The sequence below is a fragment of the Synchiropus splendidus genome, chromosome 1 (assembly GCF_027744825.2).
Source record: "Synchiropus splendidus isolate RoL2022-P1 chromosome 1, RoL_Sspl_1.0, whole genome shotgun sequence".
Taxonomy (NCBI): Eukaryota; Metazoa; Chordata; class Actinopteri; order Syngnathiformes; family Callionymidae; genus Synchiropus; species Synchiropus splendidus.
In genome coordinates, this window is record NC_071334.1 from 3,449,353 (window position 1) to 3,463,445 (window position 14,093).

Here is a 14,093-nt window from a genome sequence, read left to right on the forward strand (position 1 = left end):
TTAGCATTGACTCTGTTTTGAAACCCATAGTGAGGGCTTTGTTTCATGAAGCCTCATTGGACCATCACATCTCCATCCTTTGCCGCTTAAGATCTCCACCTCTGACTGCAGGATTTGGAGCTCACCCTCAAGGTTCTTCAGAGGCTCTCAGTGCTTGTGTGAGTTGTCGGTGCCCAAACCCTGACTCCTTGTTCTGAGACAGACCCAAGCCCCCCACCAAACGTTATAATAAAAACTAATTTGGCCTCAGGGGGACCAACCAACCAACCAACGTCCACTGAGCGGTGGCACCAACTCCAAGTGTCCCATTGTGCTGTCTGCAGATCCCATTCTCCACCGCTGCCCCTTCTCTCTGCCACTCACTCCGCCTGACCCCCACCTGCCCCTCCCTGCAGCCGCGCACGAGGCCTCCACAATGCCGCGATTGTGTGCGCTGGACCTTCATCTGGATCACTGCCCGACTCAACGTTCAATAGTCGGGAAAAGATCATCCGCTGCTTCGCGGTTCCTTCTCCCCCGCGCAGTTATTCGTCATGTCAGTGCCCGCCACCCCGCTCCGCCACCGGCCCCCGCCCTCACCAAACACTTCCTCGCCTTCGGGGCCAATTTGAAAACCAATGAAGCTGATAAAAGAATGAACACTAATTTGGTCCCATGTAGCGCAGAGCAATAATGAATATGAGTGATTTTGCATTAGTCCTGAACAAAAGCGGGAGGGATCGATGTGTCGTCCATTATCCCACCGATGTACATCCGCTCTTCCGTGGTCAGGCGCCGGTGCAGGTGAGCGCACGGCCTCCACGACGGCTCCCTCGGGTCCCAGCTGTCACAGCCTGTATTTCCTAGTATCCATCAAGGGTATTGTTTCAGACCATACGTTGAGAATAACCGTTACAGTTTGGTTCCGCAGAGCAGTGTGAAAAGGTGATGCATTTCTCTGCAGAGAAAGGAAGTTCGATGAGCAGGGAGAGAGTTCCTGTGGATGCAGACCAGACGAGGAGAGCGTGAATCCAGGTGCCGGTGGATTGCAGTCGGACAGATCGAATAAGTCAATTGACACAGTCAATTTAAAATGATTTCGTATTATTATTGTCACAGTTTCAAAGTTTTCATTGACATGCATTCTACATTAGTTTGGTATATTATATATATATATATATATATTAGAGGTCTCATAAATTACATATTGCATTGGACTGTTATTTAAATAAATAAGCATCAATGGTTGGTGGGCAACAATAACATCCACATCCACGATGATGATATTTGTATTATTATTAATCTATTTTAAGTTGTTAAGTTTAAGTTAAGCTCCGTACAATAATGATTTTTTTTTTCTTTTCTGTAGGTGCAACAATCATTGCATATTTGATTTAATAGTCACTTACAATTCAGAACAGGTATAATTTGGTACAACAGCGCCACCTCCAGGGACAAGAGCAGCCTGCAGCGCATCATACGTTCTGCTGAGAAGGTGATGGTTGCAGCCTGCCACCTCTTCAGGACCTGTATGTCTCCAGGACCCAGAGACGTGCAGGTGGGATCAGAGCCTTCGACCCTTCTCACCCTGGACATGGACTGTTTGTTCCTCTTCCCTCTGGCAGGAGGCTACGGTCCATCCAGACCAGAACCTCCCGTCACAGGAACAGCTTCTTCCCCTCGGCCGTCAGACTGTTGAAGTCGTGAACAGCCACTGTTGTTTGCAGGTTATTTTATATATTTCTATTTATTTTATCAGCACTTTGCACTCAGCATTGCATTCTGATTCAGAGAAAAGGGAAAATAACACTGAGCTAAAGATGGTAAAATGAAACTCTAAATTGCTCCTTGGGTTTCTGTGTGCGGTCCCCATGCTCTTCTCCGACCACTCCGGTTTCCTCCCACTGCCTGACAACATGGGTTCAGTCCGAGTCGATACATTGCCAGATAGTGGTCGGTTTACTGCGAGTCCTAAGACATTTCAAACGCTGTTCAAGGTGTGTCCATCCAGTCTGGCCATGACAAGGTCCTGCCCTCTGTGACCTCAACTAGTGTGGAGGGATGAAGTAGCTACTGCTTACAACAGACTAACCAAAGGCCTGAGGGAAAAACCAGCAGTGCAGTCTGTGCGGGCTCCTCATCTACTCACAGAACTGGATGAATAGCTGAATTCCACACAACCACTGGTTACACCCTCTTGAGTAACTGCCTTCTTTTAGTTATTGATAAGCGTTTGGTCAACGAAACGGAACAAAAACACCAGAGAAATGTCGACGGCAAATCTTTTATTTACATCACTCAAGAAAAAGGCAGTATCGGCTTGAGAAGACGGAGTTTGCTGGAGGAAAGAGAAGGGTGCGACCTCAAGCGGAATGCTCGAAATCTGTAGACAAACTCTTGATTTATTGTCCACAGCTACATGAAGACGACTGATAATGGAATGTTCTTTCGTTTTTATCCACTGCTGGAAACTAAAAGTGTGACTCAGCAGTGAAAATCCTTATAAACCTTGCGGCGTCAAGTGTGGAAAATGTGTTGAATGCTGCATAAACCACTAAGACAAATCACAACTTGCAACCCATGGTGCATTCACTGACCGAAGTTTCTCGATGCAGTGTCATGAAACAGCATCGCAGGCTTGATGAAACAGTGTCCTCATTTTCAGACACTACTAGATGGCGCTCTTGGTTGAGAAATGGTGTGAAGTTTCATTGAATGACTTGTTCAAATTGTAACATTTTACAGCAGACAGCGCCATCTGGCGGCCTCTTAAAATGAGGGCACGTTTTCATGAAACCTCAAAGAGTTGTTAGCATGAAATTCTGTTCTGGAACAGCCAAAATATTCCAATGGCCATTTGGATTTTATTGCATTCAGGGCTTCTGCATTGGATCAAAAATCTTTGGTTCGACTGAGGGGATCCTCCCGAGCATATTTACTGAATCAAAGCTTATTCGTCTGGCGAGTGAATGGATGACTTCTAGACCCAGATCTGCGTTGAAGTCAGTTCAGCTCGACTATATTGGAAAGGAAAATGCTGTTCCTTCAGTAGAACCAACAGCAACAGGTGACTTGTGGCTGAAACTAGAAGAGCCCAGGGACGAGACGATAGGAAACGGTGTCGGTGTAGCGCCTCCAGTCTTTGCCGTACTTGCTGCCGCAGCGGTGCTCGTCGCGCACGCAGCGGTGCACCAGCAGGATGGTCATGTACACGATGTAGAAGTAGGGCAGGATGTGTCCGAAGCCGCAGGCGGCACAGTAGGCCAGGGAGCCCATCAGGTCGCCGGTGTAGTTGAAGTGCCTGGCCACGCCCCAGAAGCCGGAGGTCAGCAGCTTGCTGCGGTGGGTGCCGCCGTCGGCGGACAGGTAGGAGCACTCGATGTAGGTGGGCTTGCGGCCCCATATGGAGCAGTCGCCTCCCGTGCGGCGGAAGAGGTCCTTCTGGTGGTTGGTGGAGCGGAAGATGTAGTAGCCCACCAGGCCCAGCAGGAGGACGGCCGCGGCGTGAGGGGTGGAGAGCTGCACTGGGTGGTAGACCAGGTACAGACCCTGGGTGGGAAGATGGCGACAGATGAAGCGGCGACTGTTCTCCGTCAGCCTTTGAGCTAAACGGGGCCCTTAAAATCCAATCACTGGGGCCGGTATGAGGCCGCGACAAAACTGGCCAATTCTCAACCCTTTTGAAGCCGTAGCTTGGCCACGATGTTGGTTAACTGCCGTAATCTCGCGGTTATCCACCTCATGAGTTTCCACGCTCGCAGCATGGAGGTGATTGGTGGGATGTCTGAGGCTGGTGACGGGAGGAATCCACACTTCACTACACTCAACTAACTCATAGCATTTTAATCGAAGGAGGATTTTGGTTTGGCACGAAGCTCAACCCCTCATCCCCTGCTCCCCAGTGGCGCGGTGCAGTTCGCTGCACGGCACTCAGCGCTTGGAGAATGCCAGCAAAATAGCTTAACTGCGATGAAAATTCACATGGTTCTATGTATTTAACCAAGGGGAAAGGCCTCATATATATTTCGCCTGAATGAATGAATGTTGTGAAAGTTTAGAAAACAGATCCACAGCTGATACAACTGTTGCTGATCTTGCATAAATACACAAAAGAAAATGAACAAAACTGTAGACATTTGCCTTATAGTAAGAGAAAGACTCATTGTAAAAATATCTTTTTTTTTTTTTTTTAATTCATCTGATTCAGCAGAGTAAAACAGCTGCCCAGGAGACTCCTGTATCTGACAGTGTTACTGCGGCAACAGCTACTCAGCTCATCTCTGTCTCTGAGTTTGTTATTTGACTCAGATGTTTGTTTTTATATACAGTTATTTTTGTTCAAATAGATGTTCACAGTTTGTTTTTTTAACAAAGCAACTTGTTAAAAGTCAGTCGTTGACATAGTGACGCGGAGGAGAAGAGGGGGCGGGGCTTTGGACGCCCCGTTTCAAAACCTTACCAATAAATCTCCATAAAAGTTCCCCGTCCTTCTGTGTAAAGTGTAAATCCTGGGTGGAATTTTCAAGTTCTGTGCATGAACCGAAGGTGTGGATACAGTGGATGAAAGACGTTTTGTGAGTGTAAATAAAAAATAAACTTGTTAAAGCTGCAGGATTCCAATACAGAACTTATCAAACCAAAATATAAATAAATAAATAAAAACCCATACCATTTTCAGTTTACTCTGAGGTGAAGCGACAAAACACCCAGACAAATTCTAAAAAAGTCCAGATATTTACATTTATATATAGTTACATTTTGGCTGAGATCAGAGTGTAATAGCACCCTTGACCACTGACGCACACCCAGTTAGCATCACATTATTCCCATTGTTATTCGTCTAAAGATGTTGATGCAGTGGCGGGCATATGTTTGAAGTGGCTGAAAATTAAATAAATAAATAAATAATAATAAATAAAAAAAACTCCAAAGAGGGGGAAACGAAAAAAGGAATGTGTGTGTAAAGTAAAAATAAAAAGTGCAGCTCAAAGCTTGAGAATGGCAGAGGTGGCCATGGCCAAGACACTGACCTGTAGAGTGTAGAGATACGGGAGCCAGACACAGTCGCCCCACCCGAGGTACCACCCGAAGTGGTCGTGACAGATGTCGATGGTCTTCAGGTACCACGTCTCATTCCAGAAGAAGTCCAGCACATAAATGGCCTACAGACACCAGAGCACATCACCTCGCATTGAGGGGGAACGGCTACTGCCGACGTTCTCCAGCGAGCCCTCACCTGCAGGACGTTGACCAAGACCATGGAGTTGGTGACCTGCCCGTACAGCTCCTGCTGCTTGGCCATGTAGGAGAGGTTGATGAGAGTCCAGGCCACGATTCCGGGCCGACCGTTGAAGAAGAGCTTGAAGTCGAACCACTTCCCGATGCGCGGGTTGAACTCGATCCCCATCATGTAGTTGTAGAAGACATTTCCGGTGAACTTGCTGTGGGAACAGACCAGACATTGACCCTTTACTTCTGAGGAGAACCTCAACCCAGCACAGTCTCCTCACTGCTGGAAAACCTGGGAGTGGAGTGGGGAAATTTCTGGAACATGTCAACACGTGTTTGTGTTTTGCAAGGAGACGGGGAGGGGAGCAGCAGCTGACTCGGCTTTAGGTGAGGCAGCAATTCAACTGATTTTGGGAAGATTCTTTTTTAAACAAAATCTATTTAAAGAAACACCAGTTGTTTTAATAGATCACAAAATGATCTCAGATCTTTCAAACTCCTTCACAGCGCTGAGTTTCAAAGGGACGTGCCTCAACACATTATAAAGCCTGACATATCCACTATTGAGTTATTATTTAAAAATATGATTTCTAATAATGTGTATACATCCATCACCTGCCAGTTAAAACATCCGTTTTGACACAACTTAGTGTAGCTTCTGCTGCTCAAGGAGACCGAAGGAACAAACTCTGGCTTCAGCATGGCCTTAGGTGGGGGCCAAGGTTGGGCCGTGAGCGCCCCCTAGAGGGGCGCTGAAAGATTTTTGTTTTACACCTCTGGGCCATGAGACACCACCTATGGTGGCAGTAGTGTGTCAGTGAATTGACTTGACAGCTGCAAATCTGTGATAGTTACCAACTATGGAGAAGTTCTTGGAAAGAAGAAAAGATAAAGAAAGCGATGGCACCCCCAACAGTAAAATCTGTACATGAAAGCACCTGCTGAAGCAGTTTTTAAATTATTTATTTAGAACATTTTGTGCTGATACTTTCATTTACACTTTGCTTATCTTCTTTAGAGTTTATTGATGAAAATATATATATATGTTTTGACGATGTTTCGATTGTTTTATTATATTTCTTGTATTCAGAATTTTATTCGTGACGTACAGTTTTTCTCTTTTCACAGCAGTTGAGCACTTTGCAGGTGTATTTTTCCCCTTCTTCTTTTCTATAGTAAATGTGATGAACATGACTTGCACCTGCTTCTGCTGCTTGTTGGACAAATATCTTTGCAATGATCACATGGTTTCATGTCATTTCACATGGTTTTGGTTTGTTTACATCTACGGATATCGAACACAAAAGAAATCAGTCATCACAGTAATGAATCAGTTCTATTCCTTCAATGAGTCCCGGACCCATTTGTTCTGGAAAAGTGGGCCCCGACACCAGAAAGGTGAGGAACCTCTGTCCTACAGCATCCAGAAAAACATGACAAAAACAACTCCCAATGTCAGTGAGTTCTGTATTCTAATAAAAACAAAATTGAAGTCTTTCCCGTCTGTTCTGTACGGTTCATTCAAGATTTTAAGATCACAAAATCATCAATATCTGTCACTTCCTGATCTGGTCCGCCTGCCCCATGTGGTCAGGAAATTCCTCTGCTCAACTCAGATCGGATTTAAAAAAACTAGAATATCAGATAAAAAAAAACATACAATTTACAGATTAAATATTAAATGTGGACTGTTTTAAAACAAACAAAATTCACAAACTTAAGCAATGTTAGCGTGTACGCTTGCGCTCACCAGCAAACATCAGTCGGTAGAACTCGCTCATGCGCCTTACTCGCTTCTGGTTCCAACAGCTTTTGTTTGCGTCTCTTGAAGGCATCACAAATATGTTCGGGAACAAGCTCAACAGAGCAACCAGTCAGAAACATGTTCAATATTTTATCTATTTCTTATTTTCAGACCCAAATCAAACAATAACTTGAGGCAATGTTTGCCAAAAAAACCTGTGCAATGGGTGATGCTCATTTAGCCGCGCAACGCTAACGTTGACAGAGCTGCTCAGTTTCCTCCTCTGAGGTTGGTAGACGCTGGTTTAACACTGTGAATATGATCGAGGGTTGTCCTGGGTGCAGTGCTCCAGGGAAATTGGTTGGATGTGGGGATGGGCGATATCGACAAAAAAAGTTGCGCTAAATTTCGGCGAGAACGATAATTATCACGATAAATCCATGTTCATTCTCTTCCATGTGTCGGACACTACAGTCTCTCTTGAAACTGCAGTGGAGTTAGTCTCCAACATCATGATTTGTATAGGTTTAAATATAATAGTTAAGTGTAGAGATGAGGAATTCAATGTTTCATGTCTCTTGTAGAACCCGGTCGTTTTATTTAGGGGTCAAATTGAGCGATCAGAGGACGCCGCCACCAATACCGGAGCATAGCTCCGTCCAATCCAACTGTTTTCACCAGCGCAGCGGGAGAGCTGCATGTGTTGATGTGAACCTCAGAGAACCTATGAGGACCACTCCATCTCATCAAAGAAACATGGATCCAGAGACTCAGGCTCCCTGGATTAAAAATAAGTTTCAAACTACGATCGTGAACCAAAATCCACCACTCTCTCCACAACTGTCACACGCTGGGGTCAAACGCCGCAGAGCAGGAGAGCGCAGCGCGCCGTCGCGGTCTAGTCACATTCATATATGTAGGTCCAGTGCAGCAAATCTTTCTTTGTTGGCTTTGTTAATGTGTTTCTTAAGTTGCGCAAGAGGGGGTGAGTGAAGAGGGCTCCCAGTAGCACTCCACAGCAGTGGGACTGGTCCGGACGTGTTTAGCATGTGAAGGGCAGGTCAGGCTGGAACAGCTTCAGAGATAAGAAAATTCTTTTTTTTTTTTTTGTTCCTGTTGACTCTCCCGCCTGCATTCATTTTTTAAATATATATTTTTTGTCAATAAATTTTCCGTCCACAGGTCCTAGCAAAGAATTGCTCGTCCCAGTGTTGTCCATCCTGTTGTCTCCTCAGTCTTTGTTTGGTTTGACTAGTGACATGTGAACTGGCAACTATGGGTCCTTCACTGGGCCAAGTTTTAAATGCTTGTCTCTGGGTAAAATTCACATTGCATTGCCACTCAAGCGTAACTGTCTCTGTCTGGCCAGAGTGTGCGACTTGAGTTCAGTGAGCAACGGACTTCAGTCAGTATGAAGTTTCTTTCGGGATTTTCGGAATAACACGAGGACTGAAACTGTCCTGTTCATGTCCACATCCATGATGTGTTATGCGCAATCTGTTTGTTTGGATATTTCCCCTTCTTTTTAATACGTTTGATCACGAGATTTTTATTTGTTAATACGCGGCGAAAACGCCTGCTTTAGAGGACAAGGAGTATAAAAACAAACTCCTTCAAAAAGTCTGACTTGTAACAGTCTGAGGAAACTTTGGGTCATATCTTATTTTTCTGGTGCTGGGAAGAAATATTTAAGTTTTACTCTGAGGTTTTGTGTAGACATTTATCTCCTCATCCTGGAAGAGCCATTTGAGGTTGCTAACAACAAATGGAAGATTTAAATAATGATGACAGTATGGCAATTTCATACGGCATGGTTCTTGCAAAAAAGACTATTCTGCAGTACTGAAAAAAAAAAATTCCACCTCGCGCTGATAAATGGCTTATGGAATTTTCAAACACCCTTTACACCCTTTTATTATATTTCTTGTATTCAAAATTGTATTTGTGACATACAGTTTTTCTCTTTTCACAGCAGTTGAGCACTTTGCAGGTGTATTTTTCCCCTTCTTCTTTTCTATAGTAAATGTGATGAACATGACTTGCACCTGCTTCTGCTGCTTGTTGGACAAATATCTTTGCAATGATCACATGGTTTCATGTCATGTCACAAGGTTTTGGTTCGTTTACATCTACGGATATCGAACACAAAAGAAATCAGTCATCACAGTAATGAATCAGTTCTATTCCTTCAATGAGTCCCGGACCCATTTGTTCTGGAAAAGTGGGCCCCGACACCAGAAAGGTGAGGAACCTCTGTCCTACAGCATCCAGAAAAACATGACAAAAACAACTCCCAATGTCAGTGAGTTCTGTATTCTAATAAACACAAAATTTAAGTCTTTTCAGTCTGTTCTGTACGGTTCATTCAAGATTTTAAGATCACAAAATCATCAATATCTGTCACTTCCTGATCTGGTCCGCCTGCCCCATGTGGTCAGGAAATTCCTCTGCTCAACTCAGATCGGATTTAAAAAAACTAGAATATCAGATAAAAAAAAACATACAATTTACAGATTAAATATTAAATGTGGACTGTTTTAAAACAAACAAAATTCCCAAACTTAAGCAATGTTAGCATGTACGCTTGCGCTCACCAGCAAACATCAGTCGGTAGAACTCGCTCATGCGCCTTACTCGCTTCTGGTTCCAACAGCTTTTGTTTGCGTCTCTTGAAGGCATCACAAATATGTTCGGTAACAAGCTCAACAGAGCAACCAGTCCAGAAACAAGTTCAATATTTTATCTATTTCTTATTTTCAGACCCAAATCAAACAATAACTTGAGGCAATGTTTGCCAAAAAAACCTGTGCAATGGGTGATGCTCATTTAGCCGCGCAACGCTAACGTTGACAGAGCTGCTCAGTTTCCTCCTCTGAGGTTGGTAGACGCTGGTTTAACACTGTGAATATGATCGAGGGTTGTCCTGGGTGCAGTGCTCCAGGGAAATTGGTTGGATGTGGGGATGGGCGATATCGACAAAAAAAGTTGCGCTAAATTTTGGCGAGAACAATAATTATCACGATAAATCCATGTTCATTCTCTTCCATGTGTCGGACACTACAGTCTCTCTTGAAACTGCAGTGGAGTTAGTCTCCAACATCATGATTTGTATATGTTTAAATATAATAGTTAAGTGTAGAGATGAGGAATTCAATGTTTCATGTCTCTTGTAGAACCCGGTCGTTTTATTTAGGGGTCAAATTGAGCGATCAGAGGACGCCGCCACCAATACCGGAGCATAGCTCCGTCCAATATCCAACTGTTTTCACCAGCGCAGCGGGAGACCTGCATGTGTTGATGTGAACCTCAGAGAAGCTATGAGGACCACTCCATCTCATCAAAGAAACACGGATCCAGAGACTCAGGTTCCCTGGATTCAAAATAAGTTTCAAACTACGATCGTGAACCAAAATCCACCACTCTCTCCACAACTGTCACACGCTGGGGTCAAACGCCGCAGAGCAGGAGAGCGCAGCGCGCCGTCGCGGTCTAGTCACATTCATATATGCAAGTCCAGTGCAGCAAATCTTTCTTTGTTGGCTTTGTTAATGTGTTTCTTAAGTCGTGCAAGAGGGGGTGAGTGAAGAGGGCTCCCAGTAGCACTCCACAGCAGTGGGACTGGTCCGGACGTGTTTAGCATGTGAAGGGCAGGTCAGGCTGGAACAGCTTCAGAGATAAGAAAATTCTTTTTTTTTTTTTGTTCCTGTTGACTCTCCTTCCTGCATTCATTTTTTTAATATATATTTTTTGTCAATAAACTTTCCGTCCACAGGTCCTAGCAAAGAATTGCTCGTCCCAGTGTTGTCCATCCTGTTGTCTCCTCAGTCTTTGTTTGGTTTGACTAGTGACATGTGAACTGGCAACTATGGGTCCTTCACTGGGCCAAGTTTTAAATGCTTGTCTCTGGGTAAAATTCACATTGCATTGCCACTCAAGCGTAACTGTCTCTGTCTGGCCAGAGTGTGCGACTTGAGTTCAGTGAGCAACGGACTTCAGTCAGTATGAAGTTTCTTTCGGGATTTTCGGAATAACACGAGGACTGAAACTGTCCTGTTCATGTCCACATCCATGATGTGTTATGCGCAATCCGTTTGTTTGGACATTTCCCCTTCTTTTTAATACGTTTGATCACGTGAGATTTCATCTTTAATAAAGAGATTTGTTATTTGTTAACACGTGGCGAAAATGCCTGCTTTAGAGGACAAGGACTACAAAAACAAACTCCTTCAAAAAGTCTGACTTGTAACAGTCTGAGGAAACTTTGGGCCATATCTTATTTTTCTGGTGCTGGGAAGAAATATTTAAGTTTTACTCTGAGGTTTTGTGTAGAGATTTATCTCCTCATCCTGGAAGAGCCATTTGAGGTTGCTAACAACAAATGGAAGATTTAAATAATGATGACAGTATGGCAATTTCATATGGCATGGTTCTTGCAAAAAAGACTATTCTGCAGTACTGAAAAAAAAAAATTCCACCTCGCGCTGATAAATGGCTTATGGAATTTTCAAACACCCTTTACATGGAGAATATGTGCTGCGCTTTAACAGGTAGAACTGAAAAGTTTCATGGGATTTGGCAGCCATTTTTAATGTATATTATAGCGCAATGACAACTAAAGACACCTCTGGACTGTAATGTTCCTTCTCCTTTTTTTCTTTTTTGGGGGGAGTTTGGTGGGATATGCAAGTTCTGTCTTGCATTTTTGAAAACTGGAAAATAAAATACTACAAAAAAAAGTGTGACTTGTGTGCGGGACGCTGCTCCACCTTATTTATCAGAGTAAAGTTGACACCTCACAAGATCTACACAGGATGTGAGAACTTGTGGGCTCCTCTGAAACAGGAAGGACTCTGAGCCGTGCACAAAAGTCACACGATGACGGTCAGATGAGGTCGGTTCATTTCTTTTTTTGACATGTGAAATGTAAATCTCTTTCTTAGCAGGCTAACAATTCCACTTACCCACATTTGCCAGGAATGGCAGTAAATCTGCATTCGTGTCGGCGCTTTATAAATATTTTCAGCAACAGCTCAGTGGTTAGCAAATATCCTCAAGCAGAAAGCGGGAGTGTCAATGGACGTTGTCATGATGCCGCTTCACGGTATTGACTCACCAGTCCTCGGCGTTGGTGGGGAAAAAATAGGCCTTGACGAAAGCGAACGAGGACACGGCGTAGCCCAGGATGTTGGCGCACCACATGAGAGGGATCCAGTTGTCGAAGATGATGGTGGGGGAGAACCAGTGGAAGTAGCGAGCGTTGGCCAACCACAGCGCGTGAGTGATGAGCCAGCACTGCAGCCCGTTGATCTCGTACTTGTTGACCAGGCCTTTTGGGGAAGCGCAAGTCGGATTAAAAACCAAACTCACCAGTCGGACCTGAAGTATGTCCTGTTTACCAGCAGGGGTCAGCGCTCCCTCCTGGACGCCGCCAACGTATCCCGGGACCAACTTGTGGGTCACATCAGGAACGCACATGTACAGGAAGAGCTGGAGGAGAAACGCAGTCAGGTTTGGGAGGCTTCGCCGCCGCGTCTGCACCGACTCACCTGGAAGGCCACCCACGTGGCGTAGATCTGAGCCGCCGTCCAAGTGAAGCCGGGTGCTCGGGCCCAGATGGAAAACAGGGTGGCTTCGCCTCGGTACAGCTCCAGAAGCGGCTCGGTGACGGAGCACTGGTACTGATCGCAGGCCATGATGAAGTAGAAGACGATGAAGGGGGCGAAGAGGAGCAGGGCGACCACGCTGACCAGAGAAAACCAGTCCACCTCCCTGCGGATGAAGGTGGAGCCACGGCTGAAGATCAAACATCTCCGCATGCAATCGTTTTTTTTCAAGCGTTTGTGTCGACGCTGTGGTCCAGAAAACCTCTCACGGCTGTGAACCAGCCAGCAGCTCACCATGCTCTCCCCCACTGTGCGGACGGCTGGACCTTCTCCTGGCTCCTCCCGTTACTGCTGGGCTGGGCTCTTCTCCTGGTGGCTTCCATGGTGACCGCACTCCGCATGGTTCGTCTGCACAACGCGTCAGATTTTAATCAGATACTGCGGTCATAAACGCGCTTCAGGTCCAAGTTGACCGCCTGCAAAGCGGCCTTTCGCTGGAGAACAAGCTCCACACGTCAAGTTCGAAGGCTTCACTTCAAACTTTCGGGGGTCGCCAGGAGTCGAAACACCACACACACGCCAACGGCGAGAGTCAAATTCCAGACCACAACTGCTGGCCTCGATGGAGGCCGCGGTGATAACGCGTCCTCGGAGGTCAATAAACGGACCCTCCATGATACATGTTCCCTCACATCCTCCAGGCCAAAGTTCGAGTTCTACCGCGCTCATTGAACCCAAATAAGCACCAAAATAACAGCACGAATGCGCCTCTTGCACCGCTTATGAGCATGGTATCCTCCAAATAAACGTATACACACGTTGGTTTGCTACAGTATAGAGAGACTCACGGACCTGGAGACAAGAGAGTTCAGCCGCTCCTCTTCGCTTCTCTTCTCTCCAGAGAAGCTGCTCATGTAACCGCTGCTCAACGCACCGTAAGGCCAATAGGCCCCGCCCATAGCGCCACGACGTGCAGCAAGAGACCAATAGCAACTCGCCAGGGGAGGGTCTGACGAGCATCTCCCGGCTCTCATTGGCTGTTTATTCCTGGAGCCACCAGCGCCAGACAGATTCGCCCCTGCTCGGGTCGATCAACTATCAGCGACTGTTTCTCAAAAACTCACCGGAGTTGCGTTCGTTTTTCCTCCAAACCGACCATTATTGCTGATTTTCATGGCTATGATGCAGGCGTCACCTCAAAAGTGAAGGAAAGAATGTTGCCATGCGTCTTTACTGTCGCTCCCAGGTGAATGTTTCATGTTGTTTATCTTTTTTCTCTCTCTCACCACGGGTCTAAATGACTGGGAACTACGTTATAAAACGTGGCGCACGTGTGAGTTACAAAAGTCAAATTATAGGCGGTTGAAATAAACACTCGTTCATTCAGAGTATTTGTGTTTGTCGATCTAAGATGAAGCGTTTCTCATGCCATGTCCGCTACAATACAATATTCTCATCGACACATGCACTTACAAACATGTACCACGAGATGTCAGTGTTTTACAGAGAGAAACACAGACTTCTGCTCACCAATCGCT

The 14,093-nt window shown here is 45.4% G+C and overlaps 1 protein-coding gene across 1 annotated transcript; it reads right to left on the bottom strand.

Annotated features, from left to right (window-relative positions):
• Positions 1-2,254: 2,254 nt before the first annotated feature.
• On the bottom strand, positions 2,255-13,495 carry dhcr7 (7-dehydrocholesterol reductase). The gene is made up of 8 exons (XM_053853859.1): positions 13,408-13,495; positions 12,850-12,963; positions 12,499-12,721; positions 12,349-12,439; positions 12,066-12,279; positions 5,216-5,420; positions 5,010-5,141; positions 2,255-3,528 (listed from the first exon to the last, which is right to left on the bottom strand). Exons 1-8 carry the CDS (start codon positions 13,467-13,469, stop codon positions 3,064-3,066), a joined length of 1,506 nt encoding a protein of 501 aa, XP_053709834.1. The 5' UTR covers positions 13,470-13,495; the 3' UTR covers positions 2,255-3,063.
• Between the last annotated feature and the right edge of the window lie 598 nt (positions 13,496-14,093).

Bases quoted from the DNA above. Each gene is read 5' to 3' on its own strand.
- dhcr7 (XM_053853859.1), bottom strand. From the start codon at position 13,469: ATGAGCAGCTTCTCTGGAGAGAAGAGAAGCGAAGAGGAGCGGCTGAAC. The intron at 12,722-12,849 runs GTGAGCTGCTGG...CTTCATCCGCAG, and splicing joins GCACAGTGGGGGAGAGCATG to GGAGGTGGACTGGTTTTCTC. The intron at 12,440-12,498 runs GTGAGTCGGTGC...TTTCTCCTCCAG, and splicing joins CCACGTGGGTGGCCTTCCAG to CTCTTCCTGTACATGTGCGT.